General features: G+C 39.1%; 1 protein-coding gene across 2 annotated transcripts; it reads left to right on the top strand.

Moving 5' to 3' along the window:
• Positions 1–195: 195 nt before the first annotated feature.
• Positions 196–25,132, top strand: LOC104037990 (uncharacterized protein F13E9.13, mitochondrial). 2 transcript variants are annotated; one of them, XM_075715127.1, is made up of 6 exons: positions 196–268; positions 1,438–1,520; positions 8,659–8,839; positions 16,458–16,608; positions 18,795–18,922; positions 24,922–25,132. In XM_075715127.1, exons 1-6 carry the CDS (start codon positions 196–198, stop codon positions 25,110–25,112), a joined length of 807 nt encoding a protein of 268 aa, XP_075571242.1. In that variant the 3' UTR covers positions 25,113–25,132. The 2 variants fall into 2 exon arrangements, with proteins under 2 accessions (XP_075571242.1, XP_075571243.1); XM_075715128.1 differs by lacking the exon at positions 196–268 and adding an exon at positions 596–687.
• Positions 25,133–26,778: the final 1,646 nt, after the last annotated feature.

Raw genomic sequence — 26,778 nt, 5'->3', positions numbered from 1 at the left:
GAGCCGAGGTGAGCCGAGCCGAGCTGAGCCGAGCCGAGCGGAGGGGGCTGAGGGGAGGCGCCGGCGCCGGGCGCCCCGCCCGCGAGCGGGAACGGGCCCGGCCTGTCCGCGGCGGGAAGCGGGCCGCCGCCATGGCCGGCCGGGGCCTGCCCGCCCGCCCCGCTGACCCCCTCCCTCCTTCCCGCCCCGCAGGGCATGCGGCGGCCCGGGCTCTTCGGGCGGCTGAAGGCGGCGGTCGTCGGGGTGGTGCACGTGGGAGCGCTGCCAGGTAAGCGGCGGGCGGGCGGCCCGCTGGCCCTGCGCCCGCCCGGCACGGCCACCGGCGGCACCGCGCCCTGCCGCAGGCCTCCCCCGTGAGCCCCCCCTCCCCGGGCAGCCTGTCCCTTCAGCCGCCTCTGCGGGCCCCTCGTGAGGTGCCCCAGGTGTGGGCGTCTCCCCTTTCCAGAGGGAAAAGAGGCGTGAGGCACTTCCATGCGGAGAGCTAGACCGAGGAAACAAGGCTTTGGCTTTGGCGAGCTTTTCGCTGCTGCGTTTTAAGAGGCAGTGCTTACGAAATTACACAGATGAGTGGGACGGGATAGGTGTTGGACAGAGGTGTCGCAGGTCCTGAGCGGCAACAGGAAGCTCGGACAGCAGGCAGCGTCTGTTCCACCTTGACCTCTTCATCCACCTTTCCAGGGGCTCAGGGTAAGCAGAGCTCATTACAGCTGCTGACCTCCCCTTCGCAGGCTGGTGCCCGGAGCTAACCATGCTCCACGTTTTGCCAGAAGCAGCCTCCAGGCAGTATGGCCGCCTTTCCCCACGCTGTGAAGTCAGACCATCTTAACAAAGTTGTCAGAGGGCTCTTCGCAGTCTCCATTTCAGACTCTCAGTGCCTGGCTTGTAAGAGCCCAAGTATCAGAAAAAGCTTTGGAGTCGATCTTAAGGGAAACTCATTGAACTTCAACAAAACCTATGCGTGTTCATTTCTGCCACGAAGCACTTGTACTGAAGATCAGATACAATCAACCTTGCAGATTAAAGACAGCTTTAACATTTTAAACTGACTAGTGCTTAGCATAGGTATTCTGCAGACCTAGAGGTCGGTCTTGCCATAGGTTGTGTTGCGTGGAGCATCACTAATGCAGGATAAGCTATAATAAGTACAGGAATAACAAGCTAAGAGCAGACCTGGTACGATAAGACGTAATAGCAGGTATTCCTCAAGTTTGTGAATTGGATTTAGGAGCTGAATGGTTACGGCAGATCTGTCAAGTTAGCTAAGGAAAGAGATGCCACTAAGGCGTGTCACAAGGAGATACAGCAGCCTTTTAGCAAGTTTATCCTCTTTCTCCCTATTTCAGTATGCCAATCCCTATAGTTATCCTGCCTGGAAGGTGTTACTGTATGTGGTTTTGGTTTGTGCATGCCCTGGGGTAAGCAGCATTATTCTTGCAGGGACACCAAGAAGTTCTCTTCCATTGACCCAGATCATTGATCAAGCTTGTCAAGAGGCAGAAGCTTACAAGGATGCTGGAGTTGTAAGTTTTGGTTTCCTTCTTCCTGTGGCAGCATTTACCCCAATCTGCTTCTGCATAGCTGATATTTTAAATTGAGTCTATAATTCATCAAAAGCATCTTAAACCACACAGTTTTGGAAGATTTTTAAATCCGCATCTTTTATTTCAACATAGTAAGTAGGCCTTCTAGATTACAAAACCTAAAATAAGCATCACATGCACCCAAAACAATTGAAAAAGCTTAGATTCAAATTGTGCAATTCAAGTTGCTTAAGTTGGGTTGCCATCAATTTCTAAGAATCAAGTCGATTTAAGGGGAAAAAGAAAAAAAAAAGGGAAAGTTAACTGCAACACAGATGGTTGCTGGCATTCTACATATCTGGCTGTAGAATGCTTCATCATCCAGTCTGACAAGCCACTGTATTTTTAGCTCTCTACAGCACTCAACACTCTGGTTTCATGAAGTCATGCCATGTGCACAGCTGAGGCACTGCATACATACCTCAGTCACTTGTAGGCTGCAGGATCGCCCCACATTTGTGTTTGTACCAAAACAGCACAGATTATTCAGGGACTGAAAAAAAAAAAAAGGCTTAGGCCCTTTTCTGCCCTCTTTAACACTTCTGTCCTAGCCCCCTGGCAGCAAGCATGCCTGTTCTGCGTATGTAGAAGAGAAGGCCCAAAAGGCCAGTCTCAGCCAGAGGCAAGAAGAGGCAGGTACTACTGACTGAATTGCTGTTGGACCTAAAGTGGTGTAGTAATCTTCATAGGTCAGTGGATTTTAACAGGGTGTATGTCCTTTTGAAAGGTCAGATATGTTTTAAAAATTTCATTGCACCTTGTCTTCTGGTGTTGATGTGCTTTTTCTTTGGCCTGCCTACAGTATTATGTACGTTCTGTGGCACGGTAAGTTGGTGTTCTAATGTCCAAGGTTTGAAAATGTCTTAAATTAACAAGTAGTCACTGTTCTGAGCTGCTGTTTTTTTGCAAAACTTTAATAACAAGCCAGTGGAAACCTTTTTAATGGCATAAATTAGAATGATACTTTACAGACTGAACAAAATTGAATATAAGAGCTTAGTCTAAACTATAGAAGACCAAGGTCAAAATGCAAGGCAAGTCACATAAAGTAGGTTATGGGCAGAGCACTACTAAGGCTAAATTAGGAAAGAATCCTGAGAACAGAATTGTTCAAAGGATAAACAGCAGTGCGGAAGAATGATGTTTACATAGGCGGGCTTCGGTGCCTATGAAATGGATGAGCATGTGCAAGATGTCCGCCCAGTCAGAATAATCTCTAACTGTAAGTTGTACAGAATGAGTAAGTTTTCTTCATTTTCATGCCTGTTGAAAGAACAGGTGTGCAACAGCTCTGTATTCTGTATTGTGATTTTATATTTTGTCTTTACAGTTACAGCATCAACATGAGGTATAAGATGATTTGATCTACATCAGAAGAGTGCCAAGTACTAGTCTCTGTCTTCCTGTGTTAGAGGAAGTGGTTACACAAGGGATCTGTAACTCTTAAAGACACTGCCCCACATTCTAGCGCTTGTTTACGCGTTTCCCTTACGTATTAATTATGCATTGAAACCTTTAGCAGCAGGGAGGAAACACCAAGTATACCTAAAGGTGAGGGAGGGTACAGAAGCAGTTACTTCCGTCACTGCTGACATGCACAAAGCTGGAACAGTTTTAAGACAAACTTTGAAATCAGTACTAACGCAAAATTTTAATTTGGGTTTTATACTTTATTGTCTTTTCAACAGTTGTAAGAAATTCTGCTATTCCAGGTCTAACTGGTTTACCTCTTCTCCTACTGCATTGCTGTCTCTGAATTTGAATATATTTTTAAACCTGCCTCACAGAGGGATGAGGTGAATGCAGTCACTTCTCTACACATTTGTACAAATTCAGGGCTTAAAGTTGCACTTAGTCTATTTCCTGTAGAAGTGACAAGAACATCACTATACATTCCACACCAATCTTCATTCTAAAGGTGTGTACACAATGATGTAGCAGCAATATGACAAACAAATCGTATTTACTAATGCTATAAAAGTCAGAGATAATCAGGAGAGCTTCCATAGATATCAGTATGGTTGCCTAACACTTTCTGCAATTCAGTTGTTTAGTTTTTCCTGGTACTTTAAGAGAAATGCAAGTTTTCATGATAGATACTTCAAGAGCTTCCTGGCTTTTGCACAGAGATCACCACTCTTCCAAACTAGCTATCCTGCTTCTATAATGGGAATATATTTGGGTTTCCCCGCTGAGTACTCCGAATGAACTGTTAAGCTGTCTGTTTTTCTTGTGGAAGAAGAGCTAGAAACTTAAAGGTTTTTTCCACAGATGTTTCTACTGACAGTATTTCCAAATGCTGCCTACAGTGGCCTTTAAGAAGATAGTAACCATCTTGCTGCTACTAGATGTTTACATATTATCTCAAGTTGCTTGAATTGGTGTTAACATTTGAAAATAAAGTATATGGTCTTACTCAATATGCATTGCACTTGGAAGTAAATCCTGGTATATTCAGAAAAAGGTGACTTGTCTGGCACATTAGCAGCTTAACATAATAAATATGAAAGATTTGTGATATTAGAGCACAGTAATGAGAACAAGTGAGTGCTCAGTTAGGAAGCCATCTGTGCTCAAACTGTATATGCTTTGTGCTTGTGTGTTGCCAAACAATGAAATTCCCTAGACAAGATTTTATAAGCAGCAAGCTATGAGACATTATGATCCCTGCAATTTGTATCTGCTTTTGTTTAAGAAAAATGCAAAATATATATTCAAGTTAACTTTTATTCATTCCATTCAGCCTGGGTGATGCTTACTTTGTAGCCAGAAAACAGAGCATGAGTTCACTCTGATTTCATTGATATAGATCACTTTACTACTAGTTGCTGCTATTTAGCTGTAGCTACCTGAGTAGCTGACATTAAAGACAGTTAGAGACACATAAGTAAAACTATTTCTTAAAGAAAAAAATCCCCACATTATAAAGCTACATTGAGTTGCAAATATTATGGTGCTTCTTACCACACAAAATTTTAGGTTTGCTTCTTTTACCAATGCTGTCTCTGGAGATGCATTCATTACTATTCTGATCCTCCTGACCCTTCTTTTGTCTCCGTACCTGGAAGGGTAGTTAGTAGTACCTGTTTTATATTGACATTTTTAAAAAATAAAGAGTTTCAAAACTATTACCCTTATAACTACAATGATAGTTGGAATTCAAATTATTTGGAGTTCAAAAACAGTTGAGACAGAATAAACTAGTATTTCTGGATAGAAACATGTAGGTAGTTATCACTTGGATTACAGAGGTTAACATTTCAAACCTTAGCTATGCTACAGTAGAAAAAAATAGGAGACAAACCTTCCCCACAACTACCTCCTATGGTATATGCAGGAGAAGTTAAGATACCTATTTCCCTATATTAAGGCAGTAATCTCTTGTTCTGGAGGTAGAATTTTTAAAGGAATTGCCAGGAAGCTGTGCCTAGACACAGCAAATAAATGCTCTACAAAGGGGCATGTGACTGTGGTGGTGGGAAAGGCTGTAATTGTCTTAGTGCACACATGAGCCTATATAATAATGAGTGTGGTGCAAAAAACCTCCTTTCTTCCTGTAGGAAAGAGTAGTTGTTTTAAGCTTGCAAAGGTTTGTATTAGTACGTATGTGTTTGTAGGTAAAGCCTTTCTTTTAGGGGAAACGCTAGGGTTAAAGTTGCCCTAGGTAAAAGCTACATTAGGTAGATGCTGAGTTAAAGCTTGTATGATTGTTATACCTGTTGTGGTTTATAGTGTTGTGACTATTTTTGAAGCTTTTCTGCTGTGATATGTGTGCATGCAGCTGAAGTGTTTTAAGAGGTCATTTCTATAAGTGGAATAAAGCTAAGGAAATTATTTTTCTATATAATCAGAGCGCTATTTAAATGACCTGTTTTCTAGTAGCTAACTGTGATACAAGAGGCACTTTGCACATATGTAGCACTTCAGAAGTCATTCAAAGTAAAAAGAAAATACATTGTTTGAGAATTACTTATAATAAGGCTATTATATATAAGCAACACTTAAATCATCTTAATATTCAACGGAAAAGGAACACAAAAGGTATTTGCTAGACTTCTATCTTGTACTATCCAAATAAATTCTGCTTTGGAGGGTGTAATACAGTAGGTGTTCCCGTAGACTTCTAAACTATAAGCTTAAGTTCCAAGAACTTTAATTTAGCATAACTGTTTTCTTTCCACCATTTTAATTAGCTGTCTGATAGTACTGAAGTCTGTTTTATATATATATCAATTCAGTAAACACAGAAATCTGTGGTGTTATATTTTTATATAAAATATGAAAGAAAGCTTTGAGTTAATGCATCTGTAATTCAGCTCTCTGTATTGCAGAACATATGTTGTTCTTTTTTAATTAAACAAAACATAATATGCAAAAGAACATACTCTATCGGATGGTACTGAAAGAATAACACATTATTAAAGTAATACCAAAAATATTCACTGTAACTGTGGACCTTGAGGCCATAGGAAGAGACAACTGCTGAAAAGTGAATATCCTAGGTTTAAGGTGGAAGAGAGAAATATTGGAATCCTCCCATATGCTGGCATTTTGAACTAGAATTCAATCAGATGCTTTTTATGCACTGTAGTATGGCTAGGGTTTTTAATTAAATTTTAAATTAATTAATTCATTAAAGTATCTAATGGAATAATTTGCTTTATGCAAATCCAGAGCTGTGAAAGTAGTAGCAACTCACGAAAAGCTCAGTTTCACTGCACAGTTCCTGTGGAATTCCACCAGCCTGTTCTCCTGCTTTTTTCGCTACTGGCGTGGCTCTTCAGGAGCTGAGCATCTGAAGCCCCATTCCTAGGCGCCTTTCTTCCTGCGTGTCCTGTTGAGGTTGTTTCTTGACTGCCTGAGAGCCTGGGGCTTCTGGTTTGCAGATCCTAGCTCCTTGCCCTGATGATAAGCTTGGAGTTTCCCAGATATCCAGGTTTTGGTGAAGTCTGCCAAGTAGAGCATTCTTGTGCCAAGGGCTTCCAGATTTTGTGGCCTCAAGGAATTACCTGACTTTGAGGGTTCATTGCATTATTTTGAGTTTGTTTTATTTTGTTAAAATATTATAGTTCTATGTTAATCCTTTTGCCACAGACTACTGCTGACCAGCTTTACATTCTTGCTTAGACTGACCTAATGTATTTATGTATACAGAGGGCAAAAGGCTAAGGGATTTCTCTTTCTGTTGGTATGACGAAGGATTCAGTAGTTGTGCCTGAGATACAAGACCATTTGGTCAGTTCGGGTTTGGTGGAACAGTCCTGACCTCATTCCAGAGAAACCAACTAAAAGTTTGTGATTTTTTTTTTTTTTTTTTTTCCTTTCTGAAAATGCTATGGGTTTTCTGAGGACTGGTTGTCATCCTTGTCATATGGCTACCTCCCATCACAGGTAGAGGAGTGAGGATGTTAAAGCATACATTGAATTGGGCGTAGAAACAAAATCAAGGACAGATGTTTTGGTTAGTGGTTATATCTGGTTTTCCTTTGCCTAGTTGGGGTTTTCTTGGACTGGAATTCTGTAGTTAAATATGCTGATGAATGACACCAAATAGTGCGTAGGTCTGATGTTGGGTGCTCATAATATTAGATCATTTTTTCCATTAATAGGTTGTGTCCTTTTGGTTTTAAGGTGGCATTTATTTTGTGTATTTAAATACTCAACTGTAAGTCATCTGGTAAAGGCAGCTGTACCCTGGTGCACTGAACACATGTGGGTCGTGTGCTTGGACTGACCATATTGTTCCACTGGATTAGTTCCATTCTCAGTTTTCCCCATCCTCCATGTTAGGTGTTCATTTATGATGCCTGTGGCTTAGCCTGTAATTCAGCCATTAAATGCTGATTGCATTTTCTATACTGTCTTATCTTTTACTGCCAAAAGGGCTTCTACACTACAACAAAGATTAAAGAAGCATTCCATATGAAAGTTTTTAAAAAAGGAAACCTTTTTTCCCCCTTTCTGATTCTCTACATTATTATTAACCAAACTTCTTTGTTTATTCTGTAGTTGTATTTTTTTTTCCCCCCATATGTTCTTCTTTCTATTCTGGTTCAGTTATAATGTCTTTGAAATGTAAAGCTCTCATTTTAAAGGATTAAGATGTGTGATAAAACTCCAGAAAGCGCAGAATTTATTTTCTATATATACAATTAATTTGTCTATTAAACTTCTTGTATTTTTAGATTGAAGCAGGTGAGAAATTTCTAGCTTCTTCTAATGTTCTCACTGCAAATGCAAAACATCAGGCTTGAAATACGTTTCAAGGCTATACTTTTACTCTTGTTACTAGTCCTTGACAAAATTATATATGATTTGCAGTTGTTGAAAACTTTCTGGTATATACTATACAATGATTAGAAAAGTACAAGGTACCAGATAATGTATAAAGATTTTCAATAAATCGCATAAATTGTATCAGCAGAGTATTTTGTCATCACTCCATTGTTTGCTAGGAGTATGTCTGTGTAGAGTGAGAGGTATAGTAGATAATAAACAGCAATATCTTCCTTCAAGTAATTTTGAATCTGGAATGGGAGAAATATCAATAGTTAATACTATGGTATTAGGCACCCTGCAAATAGGCACAATAATAGTCAAACAAAAAATTCCTTTATTTATCCAAAATAACACTTACTTTCTGACATTAATTGAATTGAAAATTGCCTTGATTATCTCTAAATCCTCCGTTATCCAAACATACTCAATATCCTATATTCCACTTGGATAATTGAAGTTTGACTTTACACTATTTTTAATGAGGTATAAGATTTAACTCATTTGCCTATAGTTCACATTTTAGGATGGATCAAAGGAAACCAAATTGATGAATGTATAATTAAAATCACATTTATTTCTCTTCATGATTTCCCTGCAAATACCATGCTGTTGATGAAAGCAGTTCTATAAGTGGTTGTATGCATCAACACAATTTACTGTAGATAATCCTTCCTTTGAAGGAAAACCTTTAAACTCCTGTGTCCCTTAATACAAAACAGCGGAATGGTAAACTAGCCATGTTTTTTAAGTTCCTTTTTTTTTCCAGTTTAATCCTATTTCTTTATAATAATCTCCACAGGATGGCTTGATAGTAGAAAACATGCATGATCTTCCTTACACGGTGTGTCCTGGGCCTGAAGTAACTGCAGCAATGACAGTCGTCAGTGCTGCAGTGAGACAAACCTGTCCCCATCTTGCGCTGGGTGTCCAGATCCTGTGTGCTGCAAATCAACAGGCGATAGCAGTTGCTCTTGCTGCAGGTAATAGAAATGACTCATCAGTTATTACTGTTGTTTGCTATGGCATTTACTCTCTGCAAGTTGTGCATTGTACTAACATAGATACCATGAAAAATGAGACACGAAAAGCTCACTGTACCCTGAAAAAGCAGAAATTAGATTTTGAGAAAGATGCCTGCTTGATTATAATAGATGATACTTGCGCAATGCTTCAGTAGGAGGCAGCTAAAAATCCCAGGGCTGCTGCTGCAGCTTTCTAGGTGAAACCTGTCTAAATATAATGATTAGTTTAAACCTACTCATGTCTAAAAGCCACCTTTGGTGTAACTCTATTTACTTCAGTTAAATTATATTTGAGGATCAATTTAACCCACTGTGGTTAAGCATCCTGTTTCAGCATCTAATTATATGTTGTTGCTACTACTGTTATCCATTAAAACTAAGTTTTCATTGCCTTTTTTAATGAATGGATGGAATGAAGCTTTTTATATAATAACAAAAAATTGAGTGTACAGCTACCCAAACTACTTAAAATTAAATTGCATTTGGGGAAATTAAATATAAATTAATCTATCTTTATTGCATGAATCCTAGACTTGCTAACCTTTCTGCTCCTACTGCTTGCTGAAGCAATTTTAGTTTTTCGTGTGTAACATTCCCTGGTTTAAAGATGGAGGTTGCTTTAATATGGAAGACTTGTACTTCTTAAATACTTCATAAATTGAGGGTTAATGTCTGTTTTTGTCCAAATTGCATATATGATTACAGTAAGGTTGCACAGTTTTTTGAATGTACAAATTTTATAAACAGGCAGAATTTTGTCCGAATGCAAAACTAAAAGGTGCTGGTGTTAAATGAAAACCATACTTCAGGTAAAATAATGAAGGCTAACTTATCTGCAGTGGCAGTTTTAATTATGTTGAATATGTTCTAAAAGTCTTAAATTCCTTTTTTCTTGGGGGAATTCTTGTTAGTAGATATGTTTTGAACTCAGATTTGTTTTGAATGCTTTAAAATCCAAAGTTGACACTTTCAAGGTATCTAGCTACTTGACAAACTGACAAAATCTATTTTTTATTGCTGCAGTAGAACCTGTATGAAAACCTAAAATAAAAATGCTAACAGAATCCAGTTTTAGTTTTTAGGGGTTGTATGCATGTAGGATACTTGAGGTACATAGGCATTTGCAAAAATATTTATATATCTTATTTTTAAAAGCAATAGTCAAACTGTTAGTGAGTTATGCATCCTTTTAGGAGCAAAATTGATCACTAAATAAGGGATATAGTGTGGGAACAATGTATTTCTCTTACTTCTCAGCAATTATTAATGAGGGGGAGAATTCCTGGAGGGCTTGGGTTTTGCTCAGCTCTACTGTTCTGCACTATTTGGTCTGTAACTGGAGAACACGAGCTAGGAAAGGCCTGTGTTTAATGCATTTCACTGCACTTCTCTAAAAATTATTGTCTCAAGTTCACTGAACAGGAAAGCAAAAATAAAAGAAAATCACTTTAAGCAAAGCCATAATAAAGTGAGTGCTACTTTGTAGGTAGCAAATCTTTGAGTAGTTTTTCAGTAGCAACTTAGCAGTGACTTTAATGTCAATACAGTTTTAATAGGTGGCTATTAATAAAGCAAGCCCTGTATACTTTCACTACCAAAAATACTTGCTGAAGGTGTTTTAGCTAAAAAGCATATGTAGCATCTCCTGCTACTATGCAATCATTTCATTTTCCCTGTGGAAGTTCCTATCTTTGGTAGAAATAACCGTTCTGAAGAGAACTGCACAGGGAAATCGTAAGTGGTTTCTAGGTGAAGGTAATGATTTTGTTTTGTAAAGGGGGAGAAAAAGTCAGCAGGTTTACAATGTGACTAGAAGGAGCTCAACATCAGCAACATGTGGTTATGCTAATAAACATGTTGTGGGTAGCCAAATAGTAACAGATGAAATTACTGAATTTTCCTAGTATATTGACAAGGTATTGGATAAAACTGAAAATAACAGTAATAAATCAGGGGATGAGATGTCTGAGAAGGTGAGATTTTTTTTTTTTTTTTTTAATTTATTTTGTTTATTCAATTAGGCACCTGAAGGAAGGAATGCCAGCAAAAACGTGTTCATGCGGGGTGCTTCAGCACAGGTATGGGGCAGTGGTAGGAAGATAGTGGGGGATCTTGAAGAAAAAGGGAACCACTGTGTCTCCACTCTTCTGACAGAAACAAGGAGTTCCTCATGTTACCAAAAAACAGCGGTTGAGCCAAAACAGTTGTTGTCAACATCCTCCCAGCTCCAAAAGATTATTGCAGACTGTTATACACCAGTGCTGAATGCCCTTGGTTCAGCGCACCGACAGGTCCACCACGGGGGGTTGAAGGAGGCGGCTGCCCAGCATCCATCCGGCAGGCCGTGGCGTTCTCCTGCCGTGGACCTCGCTGCAGGGCTTGTGTTCCCCCTCCATCTGCCCCACAAACCAGCATCACCGTCTGATCTTTTGCTTTCGCTTTTGACTTCAAGAGCTTATGTTGAAAGCTGCCGGATTTCCCTCTGTTCCTAAGGGCAGATATGGCAATGGTAGCCCACTCAAAAATTAGTGTCATTATATACAGAAATAGTGGGGGAGATTCATGTCACACCTTTCTTTAATATTAAAGTCCTCTGCTGCTCAATTTTTATACTCTTCTAAAGTAGGCATATTAATTTAAAATACAGTAATGTCCCTAAGGAACCGTAGACCGCAAAACATAGAGGCAATACAGAATAGTACAGTTTTATATTTATATTTGTGACTGGAAGCCATCTTAATCTTGAATACTTATTCTCAGAAAAACAACCCTTCTTAATAGCTCATTTTAACGACATCCTGCAAAGACTGTATTATCTTCCTTCTTTCCTAAAATGCTCTTTGTGGAGAAGCAAGTCAGAATTTGTTTGCTAGGGTTACTTTTCAATTGGTTCATTATTAACAGGTGTACCATGTGTTTTTTAGAGGTGTATAATTTCCTGTTTGTAGTTTCTGATTTAATTAACTACATCTGCTTGAGGTTGAAACAGAATGATGTATATAAGCAGGTTCTATGAGCATTTGTAGAGGAGTTAAAAATACAAATACTCCCTTATTTGTTTTTGTTTAGCAAATATTGCTGGTTATCATTGCTCAGATATTTCTCAGGAATGTCCACAGTATGGTCACTAAGTTGGGGTCAGATTTAGGCATAGTGTTTGGTTTTCCTTAGCTATGTATCAGTGTTCTGTTTCATGAAGTTAACCATTGTGTTAATTTCATGTGCTCATGTTGGTTGTTGATCTACTTCCAAATTACATGGCTTTTCTTTTATTGAAAGTTTGCTAATTATGAAGCACTATTATAGTAGAGGGGACTGTTGTGTCTAAAGTAATTGCCCAAAAGCCCCCAGCTGCTATTTGTGTTTTCCCTTGTGTTAGTGAGATGTTCTGCTTGGCTCTAATCTACCACTGTAGGTCTTTGCAGAGGAGATGCAGAGCCTTTATTATACAGGGAGTATATGCTGGTGATATTCCCTTTATTATTTTGCACATTCTGCATGCTCTCCATTACCAACATGTGCCAGTGATTGAGAAGAAATAAATAACTGGCCCATCATTAACCTAATGGAGACAAAGTTAATGGTGAAAAGAGGGATTTCAAGAAATATTGCCATTGTGGAATATTGGCCTGGACATCTGCTGATCTTCGAGGTATAAAACAGTCCCCATAGCTGCATCTCTGTAGTGATGCACAGGAACACTTCTGATATTCCAGGTACCCTTCCCTGTTGTATCTTGACTACCCAGGGTGGAAAACCCAGGCACATGAGCCAGAGGCAAGTTATGTGTTCTGACCAGAGCTTCGGTCTGGGTGCCTGGGAGCAAGGGCTGTAGGGTCTACTGTAGAGTACAACTTCCCTACACCTGGGTGAGCCTCTGTTACACTTGTCATGAATCAGGGCTGAGTTTTTAAGTTTATCTTCTCTCATCTCATACATTTTAGAGTAGGATAGTTCAGTTGGAAGGGACTTAAAATAATCATCTAGTCCAACTGCATCTCCACCTGACTGTGAAACTGCCCTTTTTTTCTTTAAGGATGATGTTACTGAAATCCCATTTCTGAATTAGTCTTCATCAATGATAATGACACAGTTGGTAGCTGATTAAGTAAGGCTTCGTATCACAAGATATCCCAGGTACCCAGACATCTCCATTTCTTTTATAAAATACAGTTTTGCTGTCTGTGACTCTTCCTTTCCCTCACCCACCAGCAGAGATATTCTCCACAGGAATTCACTTGCTACAGCCCGTGATACTGTTTAAGGTGGAATAGAATTGGGCAGAATTGTATACTGCTTTTTTTGTTTTCTTTTTAACTGCCACCATGTTAATGCTGTGGTGGGGGGAAAGCAGCTAAGCTGAGAACTGCAGCAGGGGTGTGCGTGCCTTGGGAGTGTGCACGGGTGCTGTGGAGCAAGGCAGCGAGCGCTCCGGACTCTGCTGGAGACGCTTCTCCCAGGCCTGCAATTCCTGCTGAGCATGGAAGGGGCTGCTGTAAGACGATGTCCTGTGTACTAAAGGGTCTTTGCAGCACGGAGACTGTATGCCTCTAGCATCAATAGCAGGCAACATCAATACTCCTCTGAGTTTTCATTTTCAGCACAAAATCAGTATTTCAGATTCTTTTTGAATTAGGAAGGCAAGAAGAGCTAGGAGCCAGGATTTACTGTGCATATAAAACAAGGTATCACCAGTAAAGTTACCTGCAGCACCTTGCCTTTGTGTAAAGGCAAAGATGTTTGCCTGAAGTCTAAAATTCAGAACCAACCAGGAGCTGCTGCCTTGCAGAGGCCAGATCCCATTTCTGTGAAAGCAGTAAATCCTAGCTCCCAGCTCCTTTTAACTTTATAACTCAAGGAAGGAACATACCTGAGAATGGGATTCTCAATGGTTGCATCCAATTCACTGTTTTGTGGTGTTAAAATGCAGTGATATGCACATTTGCAGCATTTAAGATAGATAAAGTAAAAGTACTATTTCCTCCATGATCTCAGTCTTGCAATATTTTCTCACCCAGCAAAAGAAGTGTTTCAGTCATTTTTTTTCCTTTTAATCATGAATTATCATGGGAAGGAAAGGAAAAAAAAAAAAAAGCTTTTCTCTACAGTTGATAGACCTCCACAGCTGTTCAGGTAAAGCTGTTTAAGTAGGTTTAAAGTAAGTGGAGTAACACTAACTTTTGAAAAAGAGACAAGCTCTAGTTCCTTGAACAGGCACTGCAGTGGCTGGTTACTTGATTCCATGTTCTTAATACAGTCTTGAAGTTCTGTTTATTAGGTTTTGTTGGAAATTTCCTGCTCTTGTTTTCCAGTGAGATCACAAAGTTTTTTTGTTCCCATACAAGTCAGAAATGGGGACTGCCTATTAACTATTCAACAGCTATTACTTTTCAACTTGCCAAATGTGAAAGTAAGCAATAGTATCATTCTCACAGTTTTATGAGCGTAAAAATGAATTCATTAGCAGAATCTGATTATGGCTTCATAAAACAGAAGGGTAATGGTTTGATGCCTGCACCTATTACACTTGGTTAAAATATGTATTTTCATAGCCCCCAAAAACCTAGATACAGAGTACAGCCTTGTTAAACTAAGTACAATCTTAATGTTTAGCAGAAAGTCTTAAAATTACTCAGTTAAGGAAACACAAACCCAGCATCAACAAACAACATGTCAGCAGTGACTTCAGTAAATGAAATTACTCAATGAATAGCCCCTGTCCTGAGTTAGACATTGTGATTGCTGTGAAAATGTAACATATCTCTGGACTCATTGATAGTCTTATGATTACAGGAGAAGTAATTTTTCTTATTTAGCTCTGAATTGTACTGTAAACTTGGGTGATTTAAACAGAACCTATAGCTTTCATTCCTAGATGCAAAACTCTCAAGCTAGCTATTTGCACTGTGTTTATTACCCAATGTCTACTAGCACCTGTAACTATACTTGTGGCACACTCTTGTCTTTGGATCCTGAGAACTCCGTGCTTTTCACCCGCTAATCTCAAGGCACAGGACAGCTCATATTTGATTTGGCATCCATCTGTGATGTTTGTTGTTTGCTGGAGTCTGTGTTGCTAAGCAATACAGGCTCTTCTCTATCAGGCATAAGCTTCTGTTTCTGCAACTTCAGGGCTTTTGGAATGAAACTGAAATTTTAAATTAAACAGGCACCTTGTCATTTGGTAAATACATTTTAAAGATCATTTATGTTTATATTTGAAATGCGTCAAGGTGAGGCCTCTGTAACCTAAGCAGTTCTCTGGTGGGTGGGATTGCATTCTTGATGGCTGCTTTTACATGCAGTGGCTTCCTTGGTATGATGTCAGCTCTAAATGTGCAGCTGACTCCAGAGCTGGAGCAGCAGCAGAGCTTCAGAAGGGCCTGGAAGAGACCTCTAAAGTAAACTGGAAGAACAGCAAAAGCTGCACAAGATGAATGCAGAGCTTTTACACGTATGTTAAGTGATGGGTGAAGTAAACTTCAAGGCAATGAATGGCTGGAGAGAAGAGGGGGATACAATAAGGGAGTCAGAATTCAGTCTTGTGCCTCACAGCTGTGGGCTTATTTACACCATGGCTTCAGTATTTCAACACAGATATTTCAGGGCTGTGTAGGGGGTCCCTGAGAGTAGATGAATGGCCTGTGTGAATGGCCATGTAGTAGACAAATGGCCTCCATCCCACAAAACCTTCTTAGTGCAAAAAATGAATTAATATGGTGGAAACTGTGTTGCTAAGACATGGTAGAGTTGATGGTTGGACTAAGTGCAGAATAGAGTGGAAAATGTTTCACTCTTCCTAAACCTTATCTTTTTGTACCTTTGGCACAGCTCTAGAAGTAATTTGTTGATGTGGTACTGTGTAGAAAACACAAGCCAGATTCAGATGGAGAGTCAAACAGGCTGTATATAATGTGTTGTGGGCTGTGTTTTCTTGCCCAGTTTCCTAAAGAAAGAAAACTTAATGCTGTTCCTTTGTCTGTGTCCATGTCCTTGATGCTTTTTGACCTGATGGCCAACTTCAGGCATATATAACAGGGGAATAGATGTTGGGGAAGAAGTAATACGATGAAAGAGTATCTGGAAAGAGGGGAGAGACCCAAGTTAATGACCCTTTTTGGAGAGAAGACACATCATTAGGACAAAGGAGCTGTGTTTTGACCTACCTGCTCCTCTGTTGGCACGTGCCCACTGGCACATCATGGCAAGAGGCAGGGCAGGGTGTGCAGCTCACTGTTCTGAGCCACGCAGGAACAAACTGATAAGGGCTGAGAAAGAGAAGGGAACTGTGGGGATAGGGAGAAAACTGGTGGGCTCTGCGGGAGAGAAGGGCGTTGAAGGTAATAAGATGGAAAGAAGAAGTTGGAGAGAATATGGGTGAAAATAAAGAATGTAAAACTTACATATGTGGAAAAGCAAGATTGGTTAGTCCTAGAGCATATGGAACAACTTGTGTTGAGATCAAATAAGAGGGGCAGTAAGGTGGGGTTTTGTTTAAGTATTTCTGCTTTTCAGTGTTCAGTTTTAGCTAAGATATTGCTGATTTTTTTTTTTTTTTTTTTTTTTTTTTTTTCAGGTCTTGATTTTATCCGGGCTGAAGGGTTTGTGTTTTCTCATGTTGCTGATGAAGGGATTATAAATGCCTGTGCAGGTAACCTGCTACGATACAGAAAACAAGTTGGAGCAGAGAACATTCAGATTTTTGCTGATATTAAAAAGAAACATAGGTAAATATAAGCAATATTTTATGTAAGTATGAATGTAATAATGATCTTATATTTTTCTCCATTTTCTGATTTTTTATTTTAATGCCTAATTAGTGTCAGGAAAGTTAATGATATAGGAACTTTATCGTTCAAGCAAGGTCGTGCAGTGCTATTAGGGGATACGTTTAAAAATAACTTTTCACCTGTAAGTTGCAGATTGCTGCATCTGTGAAATATGCAGTTGTTTAACCTTCAGGATTTATAAATGCAGACTGCAAAAGTTTTGCATCTGGTATTAGGTGAGATTTTGTATACTTGTGTATATGCCTATTACGTTTAAAGAAATTTTGTTTCTGGAGGCTAGGCATCCAAGGTTATTTTTAGTTATGCAAGCAGTTGCCATATAAAAGCATCCAAATCATAATATTTTGGCATTTTAAAAAGCTAGTCTCTTTTTTCCTTCCTGCCAGTAATACTGGTTTCTTCTACTTAAACCAGTGCTGTCTATGTACGGATTATGTTCTATGATTACCAAACAGAAGGAACTTACGACAGATGAATCCAGTTTCTTTTCTGCTGATACTTTATCATATCTGTCACATGATACTTTCAGCTATTTAGATGTCACTCTGGGTTTTTCTCCCCAGAAGAACTGCTCAAGTGTTATGTATTATACATGCTAAATAACCTAATTAAAATGTTTCTGTGTAGTATGTGGGTAATCATGAGAATAACCAAGTCTGGAAGATCTTAAATACCTAATAAACAGGTAATAAATTTCAAAACAGAAAGGAAACAAATGCAGCGTGGCCAAATTAAGCTTTTAAGGTCCTTTCAGAGTTGTTTCTTTCTAATGATTTCTTTATATACATATATGTATGTATGTGTGTATATATATAAAAATAAAATACATTGCATTAGACTTTTTTATAAAAAAATGCATTGCATCATGTGATGATTTTTTTTTTTTCCCCCCTTTGTCTTGACAGTTGATGAATTGGTATTTGCATTATACTTCCTGTTGTTCAAAGGGTTTGCTTTTTAAGAAAGGAAAAGAGGTTTTTGTTTCAGGCAGATTCATAAGCTGAGAAGGAAATGTTAAAGGACTTGTTTGTTGAGTCCTTTAATGTAGAAAAACATGCCTGCCACTGAGAGGTGCTAGTCCTCCTGTTCTTTAAATGGGGAGAAACTATTTTTGTAGTCTACTTGCTGCGTTACAGCTACCCTCCATGTGGTAGTTTTAGGGTGCTTACTACTCTTAAGTCCCGTTTCAACCTCATTTTATGTATTAGGTACTTAGGCCTGCCTTTCTCCAGCTGCAGAAGAGGAGTTAGCGTTCTTCCTTTTGCATCCATCACCATGAGTGGAATGCACTGCACACACATTCTGCCTCTGAATACGGCCATAGCATGGCCCACCACCAAGAGCGTTGTCCATCCAGGCTGATCCAGGAAAGAGGTTGGCTCCATCACCACTCATCAGTGCAACATGTTGGCCATAGCCATTGTTTTCTACTTAAATGGAAATATAGAAACAAGAAAGTCAGGTGTTGAACCAGCAATGGCTGGAATTCTTTCAAAGTTTAGAACCATTTAAATTTAAAGCTGCTATTGACATATGTTTCAGACAAAGTGCACCACCCATATATCAAAGACTGCTGTTGAAAAGCTAGGTTGCAGGTAAGTGATGTTTGTAACTGCTGTGTAAGATGATTCCTGTGATTATATCGTAGGTAATAACTATGCTTTCTGTTAGTTGGACTTTGTGAAATGAAGTGGAGGGTGTTAATTCTGTTCTAGGCAACAGAACCTGATTTATGAATGACTGCACATCCGCAACTCCCACTTGAAGTCAGAGAGCTGTGTGTGCTCAACGTTTCTGAAATACAGGTGCTTGACATGTAAGCAGCTGTCTCAGTTGACACTTTGTAGTTCACACTTAGCAATCACTCTTTAGAGACAGGAGACCCAGAGTGATAGACTGATCAATTATGGTTCCCTGATGGAAAAGGCTGGGCTTTTCCCTCTTGTTTGTATTGCAGTTTTACTTCCCATTTTAAAACAGGACACTTACCCTCTCTCACAAAGCCTGCCTTTGGTTGTTCTGACAGCGGGGAAGATGAAGAAATGCAGTCTAAACATTCAACAAGATGGATAACAAATGTGTGTGCCGACAGTAACCATGGGGTACGTTCCTGCTGTTTACAGTGCTCACGCTCTGACGGCAGATGTCAGCGTGGCCGAGACCGCTTCGGCTGCCGAGCTCTTCCTGGCTGATGGGCTTGTACTGACTGGCACAGCGACCGGATTGCCCGCAGATCCCCAAGAGCTGAAAGGTGAGAGCTGTCATACGAAGGTCGGACAACAGGCAGTGAATCAGCTTCTGGATTAATGTAGAAAGAAATCTATATATCTGCTGTTCCTTAAGGAAAAAAAAAGAGGGAAGAAAAGAAACTCTCACTGTAGGATTTGATTTGATACAGCAGAACTAATGTGATTGAGGTGCTATTCACATTGGCTGTAGTATGTTTCTAAACAACAATTTGGCGGGACAAAAATGAAAATTATTTCGAGCTTTTATAACACTGAATGATGCTAAGCCTAAATGAAAAAAAAAAAGGAAAACACGTATGTAAAATATGTAAAAAAAAAAAAAATCGACTCTTCCATTTCTAAAAAGTCTTAATATAAGAAAAAGCTACTTTAGCCTTATTGGAAAACTGACTAACTATAAATCTTAATATATACACATTAAAATTTTTGCCACTAAGTTATAAATTACTATGCTTCAATCGCCAATGTTAAAATGATAGTTTGGTATGAATATTGAACTCTTGAATTAGTTGGGTCTTTTGGTACAGTAAACTAGAAATGATACATGGAACAGGTGACCCTGAAAGCTAGGCATACTTTTGAGACTACAGAATTTTGTTACTCTAGAGCTCCATCCCTGCCTGCAATTAATGTCTCCACCACCCTTAATGTGGATTAAATAATAAACAAAAAGGATTTGTTAAGTCTTAGGGCAGAATCCTAGGTTAAATTCTGCTTTCACCTACACACATGCAACCTCCATTGATTTCCTGTATCAGAGAGCAAAACCTGACCTCTAGGCCCATAGGTTTTTTTATCACAGGACTCCAACCAGACAGCACCATGGCTTCTGCTTTTCTTTCATGTGAACAAGCATGTCAGTCTCCATCTTGTTCTCTTTCTGGGTCCAAAGAACAAAATGAGTCAGAGCTGGCAGCTGTAATGAGGTACAAACATTAATTTTGTGTTTGGATTTCTGCTATGAAAGCAAGAATCTGTGGATCACAGACTTATTTTACTTAAGTCACAGGATTTTGGATGTTAGGAGGCCCTCTTGTAAGAAGGATGTTGTCTTAAAACAGTTAAGAGAAGAACTTAAAAATCAATATTCCAAGGTATAAGGAAATGACAAATTAGGCATATCTATGTCAGCAGACTCTTAAAAGGAATCAGATATACAGTCTACAAAGTTGGTGTTGATGTGAGTGAAATTTTGCATTTCACGAATTTATGCAGCCCTGGAAGTGCTGTATTACAATGATACACACAATTGGGCACCTTTCATCACATTGCAAAGCATCTCTTGAAAGCAGAACCAAGAGACAGATGAGATTTTTGTCATGTCTTCTTTTCGGCTTTGTTGTGCCGTAATATAGAAGTGTTTTTGCCTTTGTGTCTCTGTGTTGAATTGACTGATTTGTGATGGCGTGTGGGAAATGAGTGTTTCCCTGTCAAGCCAGAGAACTGTGTTCAGTAGGGTTTTGTTTGTAGTTTGTGTCGCTGCCTTCTCGTAGGCAACCATCAGTATCGCTCCTTGCAGCAGCTGGCAGGCTTTGCTCTGGGGCTCTCTGGGCATACCAGGCAGCAGTGGTCGACAGAGTACAAGGACTAAAAGTCAGACTTCAGGTTATTAAGGAGCAGGGATTATAGCTAAGCATTTTGAATTACAATTAATTTATTTAATAAACCATATTTTCATTTAAGAGGTTATAGAAGTTTGTTCCAGTTTGCTACATTGTGAAACGTTCTTTGGTTGGAGAGTGAATCTATCAGGTTTTCTCTTTGGGTATAACTGCTGAAATACCTGCTTCACATCCAGGCTGTATTTTAAGTGATCAAAGCTTTGTGTAATGACTGCTTAGGCTTAGTTATCTGTGTGAACAAAGCAAATGGCCTCAGCTGAGTAAGCAGTGGAAAATGGGGTACATCATGAAACTCAACAGCTGGCTGTGACTGCCACCTCCTTAGTTATTGTCCATAAAAGGGACATCAAGATTGAATCACCCTCTCACCTTTTGATGGTACATTTAGGTCAAAATAGAGGCTGCTGCCTTTGCGGTACCCTCGTAGAGATGAACAGGAGATGTGAGTCTCTGATCTGTACTTTTTATAAGCCCTAGATTTAATGACAGAGAAAAAGTCCTTTGAATTAAAAAACTAAAATGCGTTACAGTGGAGCATTACCATAAACACAGTGTTGTGTATGGTACTGCACACTGCAGTGATTACTGCGTATGAGAAAGCTGTTAAAGAAGAGTAGTCGAGCAAGTTATTGGCACAGTGGTGCTTATTTTTACGCTGCTCTTCGCCATTGTTGTCAAGTTAGGAGCATTTGGCCTTTATTTCATGTAACTTGTGCATGCCATAGTTCAAATGCTTTCATTGTGCTTTGCAACCAAGCACTATTTAATTTGATTTTATTAAAGACATGTCTGCAGATCTACTGTCACAAGAAAGAGCACAGTGCCCTCTAGTTACAGTTTATTGAAATAGAGAAATGTGCAAGTTGTGTAAACTTTAGGATCTTGTTACTGTAACATCACAAAATTGTCTCCTTTTCTCTTTGCGTCAGAAAAAATATAATCAGAAGAAAGCTAAGAAAGCTGGGAGAGATTTAAAGCAAAGCTCTTATGTTTGGAGACATCTTGACAGTGACTAAACATTGCCCTGCAAAAGCTACCTCACCACTGTTGCTATTTTTCTTTTTTTCACAAGTTAGAATTTGTATTAACACAGCCAATAGACAAATCACCTTCTACTAATCAACTTTAGGCCTTGATGTGCTTGGAAATTACTTAAAAGTAGCATCTGCAGCACATTTAATTAAGTAACAGTCTCATTGCAAACTGAGCACTCCCATTGCCATTCTTCACATTGTCAGTCTGAATAAATCTTCAGCACAGGAGATGTGTGTGGGCTCCATGTGTCATGTATGGATCACAGCAGGAGTTGGATACCTTGCTACTTTGGAAAGCTTTGGGGTTTTTTTAGTGTTAGAGCAGTCTCAGGTTTCACTGGTTTTTACTCTGCCTAGTAGGGCTAAGCTATTGTCTTACACCCATGTGATCATGCTCTGTTTAATTATTTGGCTCTTGATTTTTCCTGCTGATGTGAAATAATTGTAAAACAACTACCTGTTAATGTGCCTTATGCACTTGCCATAAAAACAAATACTGACTTGGAAGGAAGTTCCTCTGGGAATACAGTAAAGTACTGTTGCACAAATCTCTGGTCAGTTGTAGCACCTTAATTATGCATTGGCATCTATGTAAAGCAGATATATTTCTAAGAGCACGTAGATACTATATAAATAAAATTCTGATTTTTCTAGAATAGGATTTCAGTAGTAATGCTATAAATAACTAAAAATTAATTATTTTTTTGCCATAAACAGGATGACTATAAGAATATAAAATATGCATAGAAATAACTATAGTTGTAATCATATATGCATGATCCATCCGATTTGTTTAAAATTTTCAATAAGGACTATGTGGAATGGTTTTATTTTTGTGTTAAAATGTTTACAAGAAGGAGTTATTGTTCCTAGATGGAAAAAATGGTAGGGCATGTGACCTAAAAAGAGAGTCAAGAGCATTTTAATTGATCCCCTTTCTTCGGTGAAGTAGGAAGGTGATAAATAATTAGTCTTCCCTGAAGTATTATTAATAAGTTAGGCTTCTGATGAAACTTTATTTAAACAAACAGTGTTTTGAAGCAGTCTTTTATATGTTGCGTATATGCTTTCCCTAGTTACTTCAAGCTCTAACCATCTTACATCAGCTTATCACCAGTTACAGCAATTCATATGTTTTTAAAAGCCAGAAATAATGCCTCACAACACTTCTCTAAGTAAGGGATGAAGCATCCAGTCCTATGAGTGACTTTTAGGATGGTCAATTTCAAATGAAAGGATGAGAAGGATGCTTAGTCATTCTTGAACTGGGATTTAATTTTTTTTTTTTTTCCAGAGCTAGTACTGACCCAAGTTCTGCAGAAAATACTCTAATAACCTTTTATTTATCTGTGGGGAACCTTTCCATGATCAAAACAGCCATCATCTTTTGTTTTTATTATAAAAAATTTGAACTACAGTAACTGAGCTGTAAATCAGTTTCTGCACAATCAGGTCTGTCAGAATGCATGCATTTCACAGTGACCGTGATCACCTGAACCATGGACTGAAATCCACCCCTGTGCGTGAGGGATGAAATGGATCTGTAATATTTTGAGCCCTGTTTTGATATTTTGTCTATTTCTCCTTTTGGAACCAGGTAAAAGGTGAGATAATTAAGTAACAAGAAGGACATGGACCTGTTGGAGCTGGTCCAGAGGAGGGCCACAAAAATGATCTGAGCGCTGGAGCACCTCTCCTACGAGGCCAGGCTGAGAGAGTTGGGGTTGTTCAGCCTGGAGAAGAGAAGGCTGCGGGGAGACCTTATTGCGGTCTTTCAGTACTTAAAGGGGGTCTATAGGAAGGATGGGGGCAATCTTTTTAGCAAGGCCTGTTGTGACAGGACAAGGAATAATGGATTTAAACTAAAGAAGAATAGATTTAGACTAGACGTAAGAAATAGTTTTTTTACAATGGGGGTGGTCAAGCACTGGAACAGGTTGCCCAGAGAGGTAGTGGAGGCCCCATCCCTGGCAACATTCAAGGTCAGGTTGGATGGGGCTCTGAGCAACCTGATCTGGTTGAAGATGTCCCTGCTCACTGCAGGGGGCTTGGGCTAGATGACCTCTAAAGGTCCCTTCCAACCCAAAGCATTCTATGATTCTATGATTCATTCTATGATTCTAACACATGCTGTATATAGAAAAAATAATTGGCTTTTTTGTTCCATTGCCTTTCATAGAAAGAGAACTAGTCTTTATCAGTGCTATCTTTTGCTTTCTGGTAAACTACCTGGAGCTATCAATGTAGTCTATATGACCACTGCTTGCTTTCCTACTTCCAAGTCCCTGAAATTTATCATGAAGTAGAGAGCACGTTCCTTTTCCATTCCCTGTGAATAAGGCCCTTCTTGTTTCTTCACTGAAGATCTTCAACTAGTTGTCAACATAGCATAAATTCAGCAAGGAGACCTGGCAGAAATACACACCAGTCCAACTACCATTATTGTGATTTAAACTGATGACTGAAGAATTGTAATGAGCACAGCTCTGCTGAATAGTTCTGCCACTGTAATGATCTCACCAGACTTGCAAAAAAGAATCTGAGCTGATATAATGAATGGAAGCAAGAATGGCATCTTATTCTTGTAGCGGTATTTTGATTACTTCGTGGAAAGATTGGGGGAGGTGATTATTCACATCTTAAGGTGAGGGAAATTGAGAATACAGTTAAGACTCCACATGGGGCATGGGAGACCACATGGTCACTCCAGCATCAGTAAATCCTTTGTCAAGGCAATGGACCTGATTGCATGGAATCTATACTGGGCGCTACTGCGACGCAGTAGTAAATGTGTACAGTACCTCAAGCACAACGGAGCCTGTAAGTGTGATGGTAACAGTCACAGTAAGTAAAAGGGTCTGGTCCTGCTGTGCAAAAACTTCCTGCATCCAGCATCTCTTCTTACCAGGGATGTGGGATAAAAATGAATTTTTGAGGGAATATAGTAAAATGCAGTACATTCTCTGCCAGCCAGTTCAACTTTAACTTGCTTAAATCTTGTTCCTTGAGAAAAAAGAGGGGTGCAGGTATGGTACCAAGACCTGACTTTCATATCTTCCATAGCACTGAAACCATCCTCTGATATGGGGCCATGAATATTCTTCTGCAGCGTTTCATATGACAACAGAATGCAAAATAAAATAAAAGCGAGATTTTTCTTAACAGCTGTCCAGAGCTAAAGGTGTTTTTTTCTAGAGAAGTTGTTTCATTCTGTAGTAGAAATAAGAAATACTGTGAGTTTCTTGATACTCACCTTTCTTTATTGTTGAAAAATTATGCAAATTAGAGTCTTGATAGAGTTTCAAAGATGGGACATAACCGTAATTTTGGTTTTCTTCTCTTCAGAGGTTAAACATGCTGTGAAGATTCCTGTGTTGATTGGGTCTGGAGTGACTCTGGAGAATGTGAGGAATTACTTGGATGCAAACGCTCTAATAATTGGTTCGTATTTCAAGAAAGAAGGTTATTGGGCAAATGCTGTTGATCCTGACCGAGTAAAGAAGTTTATGGAACACATAAATAAACTGAGAGAATGAGTTTGTCAGCAAACGGTATTTTTGTGTGTGTGTGTGTTTAAGCGCAGTATGATACATCGTACAGAATTAAAGCACAAATGTGTGCTTGAATGGCTTATCACATTAAATGAAAATGCACATCATCTCCATAACTAGTTGGGAAACATGGTGACAGTTTACAATAAACTGGTGCTCTGATGTTTGTTTCTAGGCAGCACATTTCTGTGGTACTCAGAGCCATCACCAATGCAAAACCAACTCTCCCAAGACTTGTGTATTGTATTTTCTCCTATAAGTAAAATGCTTATGGAGTTTAAGAATTTGTAGTAAATATTCATCACAGGTGAGCTGAGCTTTGTTTTGCCTGTGAGTACAATATGATGCCCTAAGTTTACAGCTAAGAGTATTGTAAATTGGACAAGTTAATTAGCCTTTCAGTTTCCCCATCTGTAAAATGATGATAATAGTACCTACATCACACGGGGGTGGTAAGACATAATAAATGAATGAATGTACAGCACTTTCATCTCCTCAAATGAAGGGCTCTATTAAAGTTCAAGATCATTATTTTTTCATTAGAATTGTGCATTTATTACAAAAATGTAGTAATTGGATACCATACAAAAAATTAAGATAATTGGGAAATTGATTTACTTACAATACTTATTAGAGAATAAATGTAAATATTTAATTACATTTTAAGTAGAGTTGGAATTTAGTCAAAATGTTTTTGCAAAAATTGGAAATTTTAATAAAGGTTTATTGTTATTTTTCAGCAAGCTCATACAGTGTTGTACCTCTCCAGACTAGTATTAGTGATGTTAAAAACTGCCAGATTCCTTCCAATACACAAGGTGTAATTATGATGGAAACCTTTCTACCAAATCTGACAAGTAAACACAGGTTTTCATTTTTCCTGTAACATGTAGAGGAAAAATGTGACAGTCTCACTGTGTATGTTGGAAGAGATTTCTCTTGAATTTGATCCTTTAGCTCTAAGGAAGTTTAAAATAACCCAAAGAATACCTGTTACGTCATGGCTGTATAAAATGTGGGCATATGTTTTCATTCCTTGGGACTGGGAGCTGTGTCCATCCTCTGGGAACATTCTTTGTGTCAGCTGGCAGAGTGCCAATGCTTCTCTGAGCAAAAGATACATCCTCCTTCCAAAGGCAAGATGATTTTCAGTAAATTAGTTTCGTTAACATGATGGTGATTCCAGAACATCACAGTATGAGATTAAGTCTTCTCAGGTTTCTTTTTTTCTGGACTAGTCTGTCTCCCACATGACTCCCTCAAAAGCAGTGAAATGTCTTTGGTGTGCTGGCCTCCTGGAAAAAAGATTCTTTAGACCCTATGACAACCTTGGCATTCTTCTGCTTTTCTCCCTTTTCCTCCTAAATATGTTGACAAAGTTTCAATGCATAGAAATCCTTTCAGGTGCCTATTTATTGTGGCCAGCACTACTTTGTCAAAGTCCACGTTTCCACAGGCATTTTAATCTACTGTGTTTGGACTTCCATCAAAACCAACAGTGCCATCCCAACCACTTGTCCCCACCATTTATCTTGTGCCAGCAGGAGCATTCATGTGGCCTCTTAGGGATCAGGAAACTGATTCTGTCTGAAAGCTAAACCAGTCTTGTACCAGCCACACTCAGGGGGGAAAAAAAATTTAGGTCATCTTC

This window comes from Pelecanus crispus, chromosome 8 (genome assembly GCF_030463565.1).
Source record: "Pelecanus crispus isolate bPelCri1 chromosome 8, bPelCri1.pri, whole genome shotgun sequence".
NCBI lineage: Eukaryota > Metazoa > Chordata > Aves > Pelecaniformes > Pelecanidae > Pelecanus > Pelecanus crispus.
Note: the sequence above shows the minus strand (reverse complement) of the source record. Positions and strands in the feature narration are given on the sequence as shown.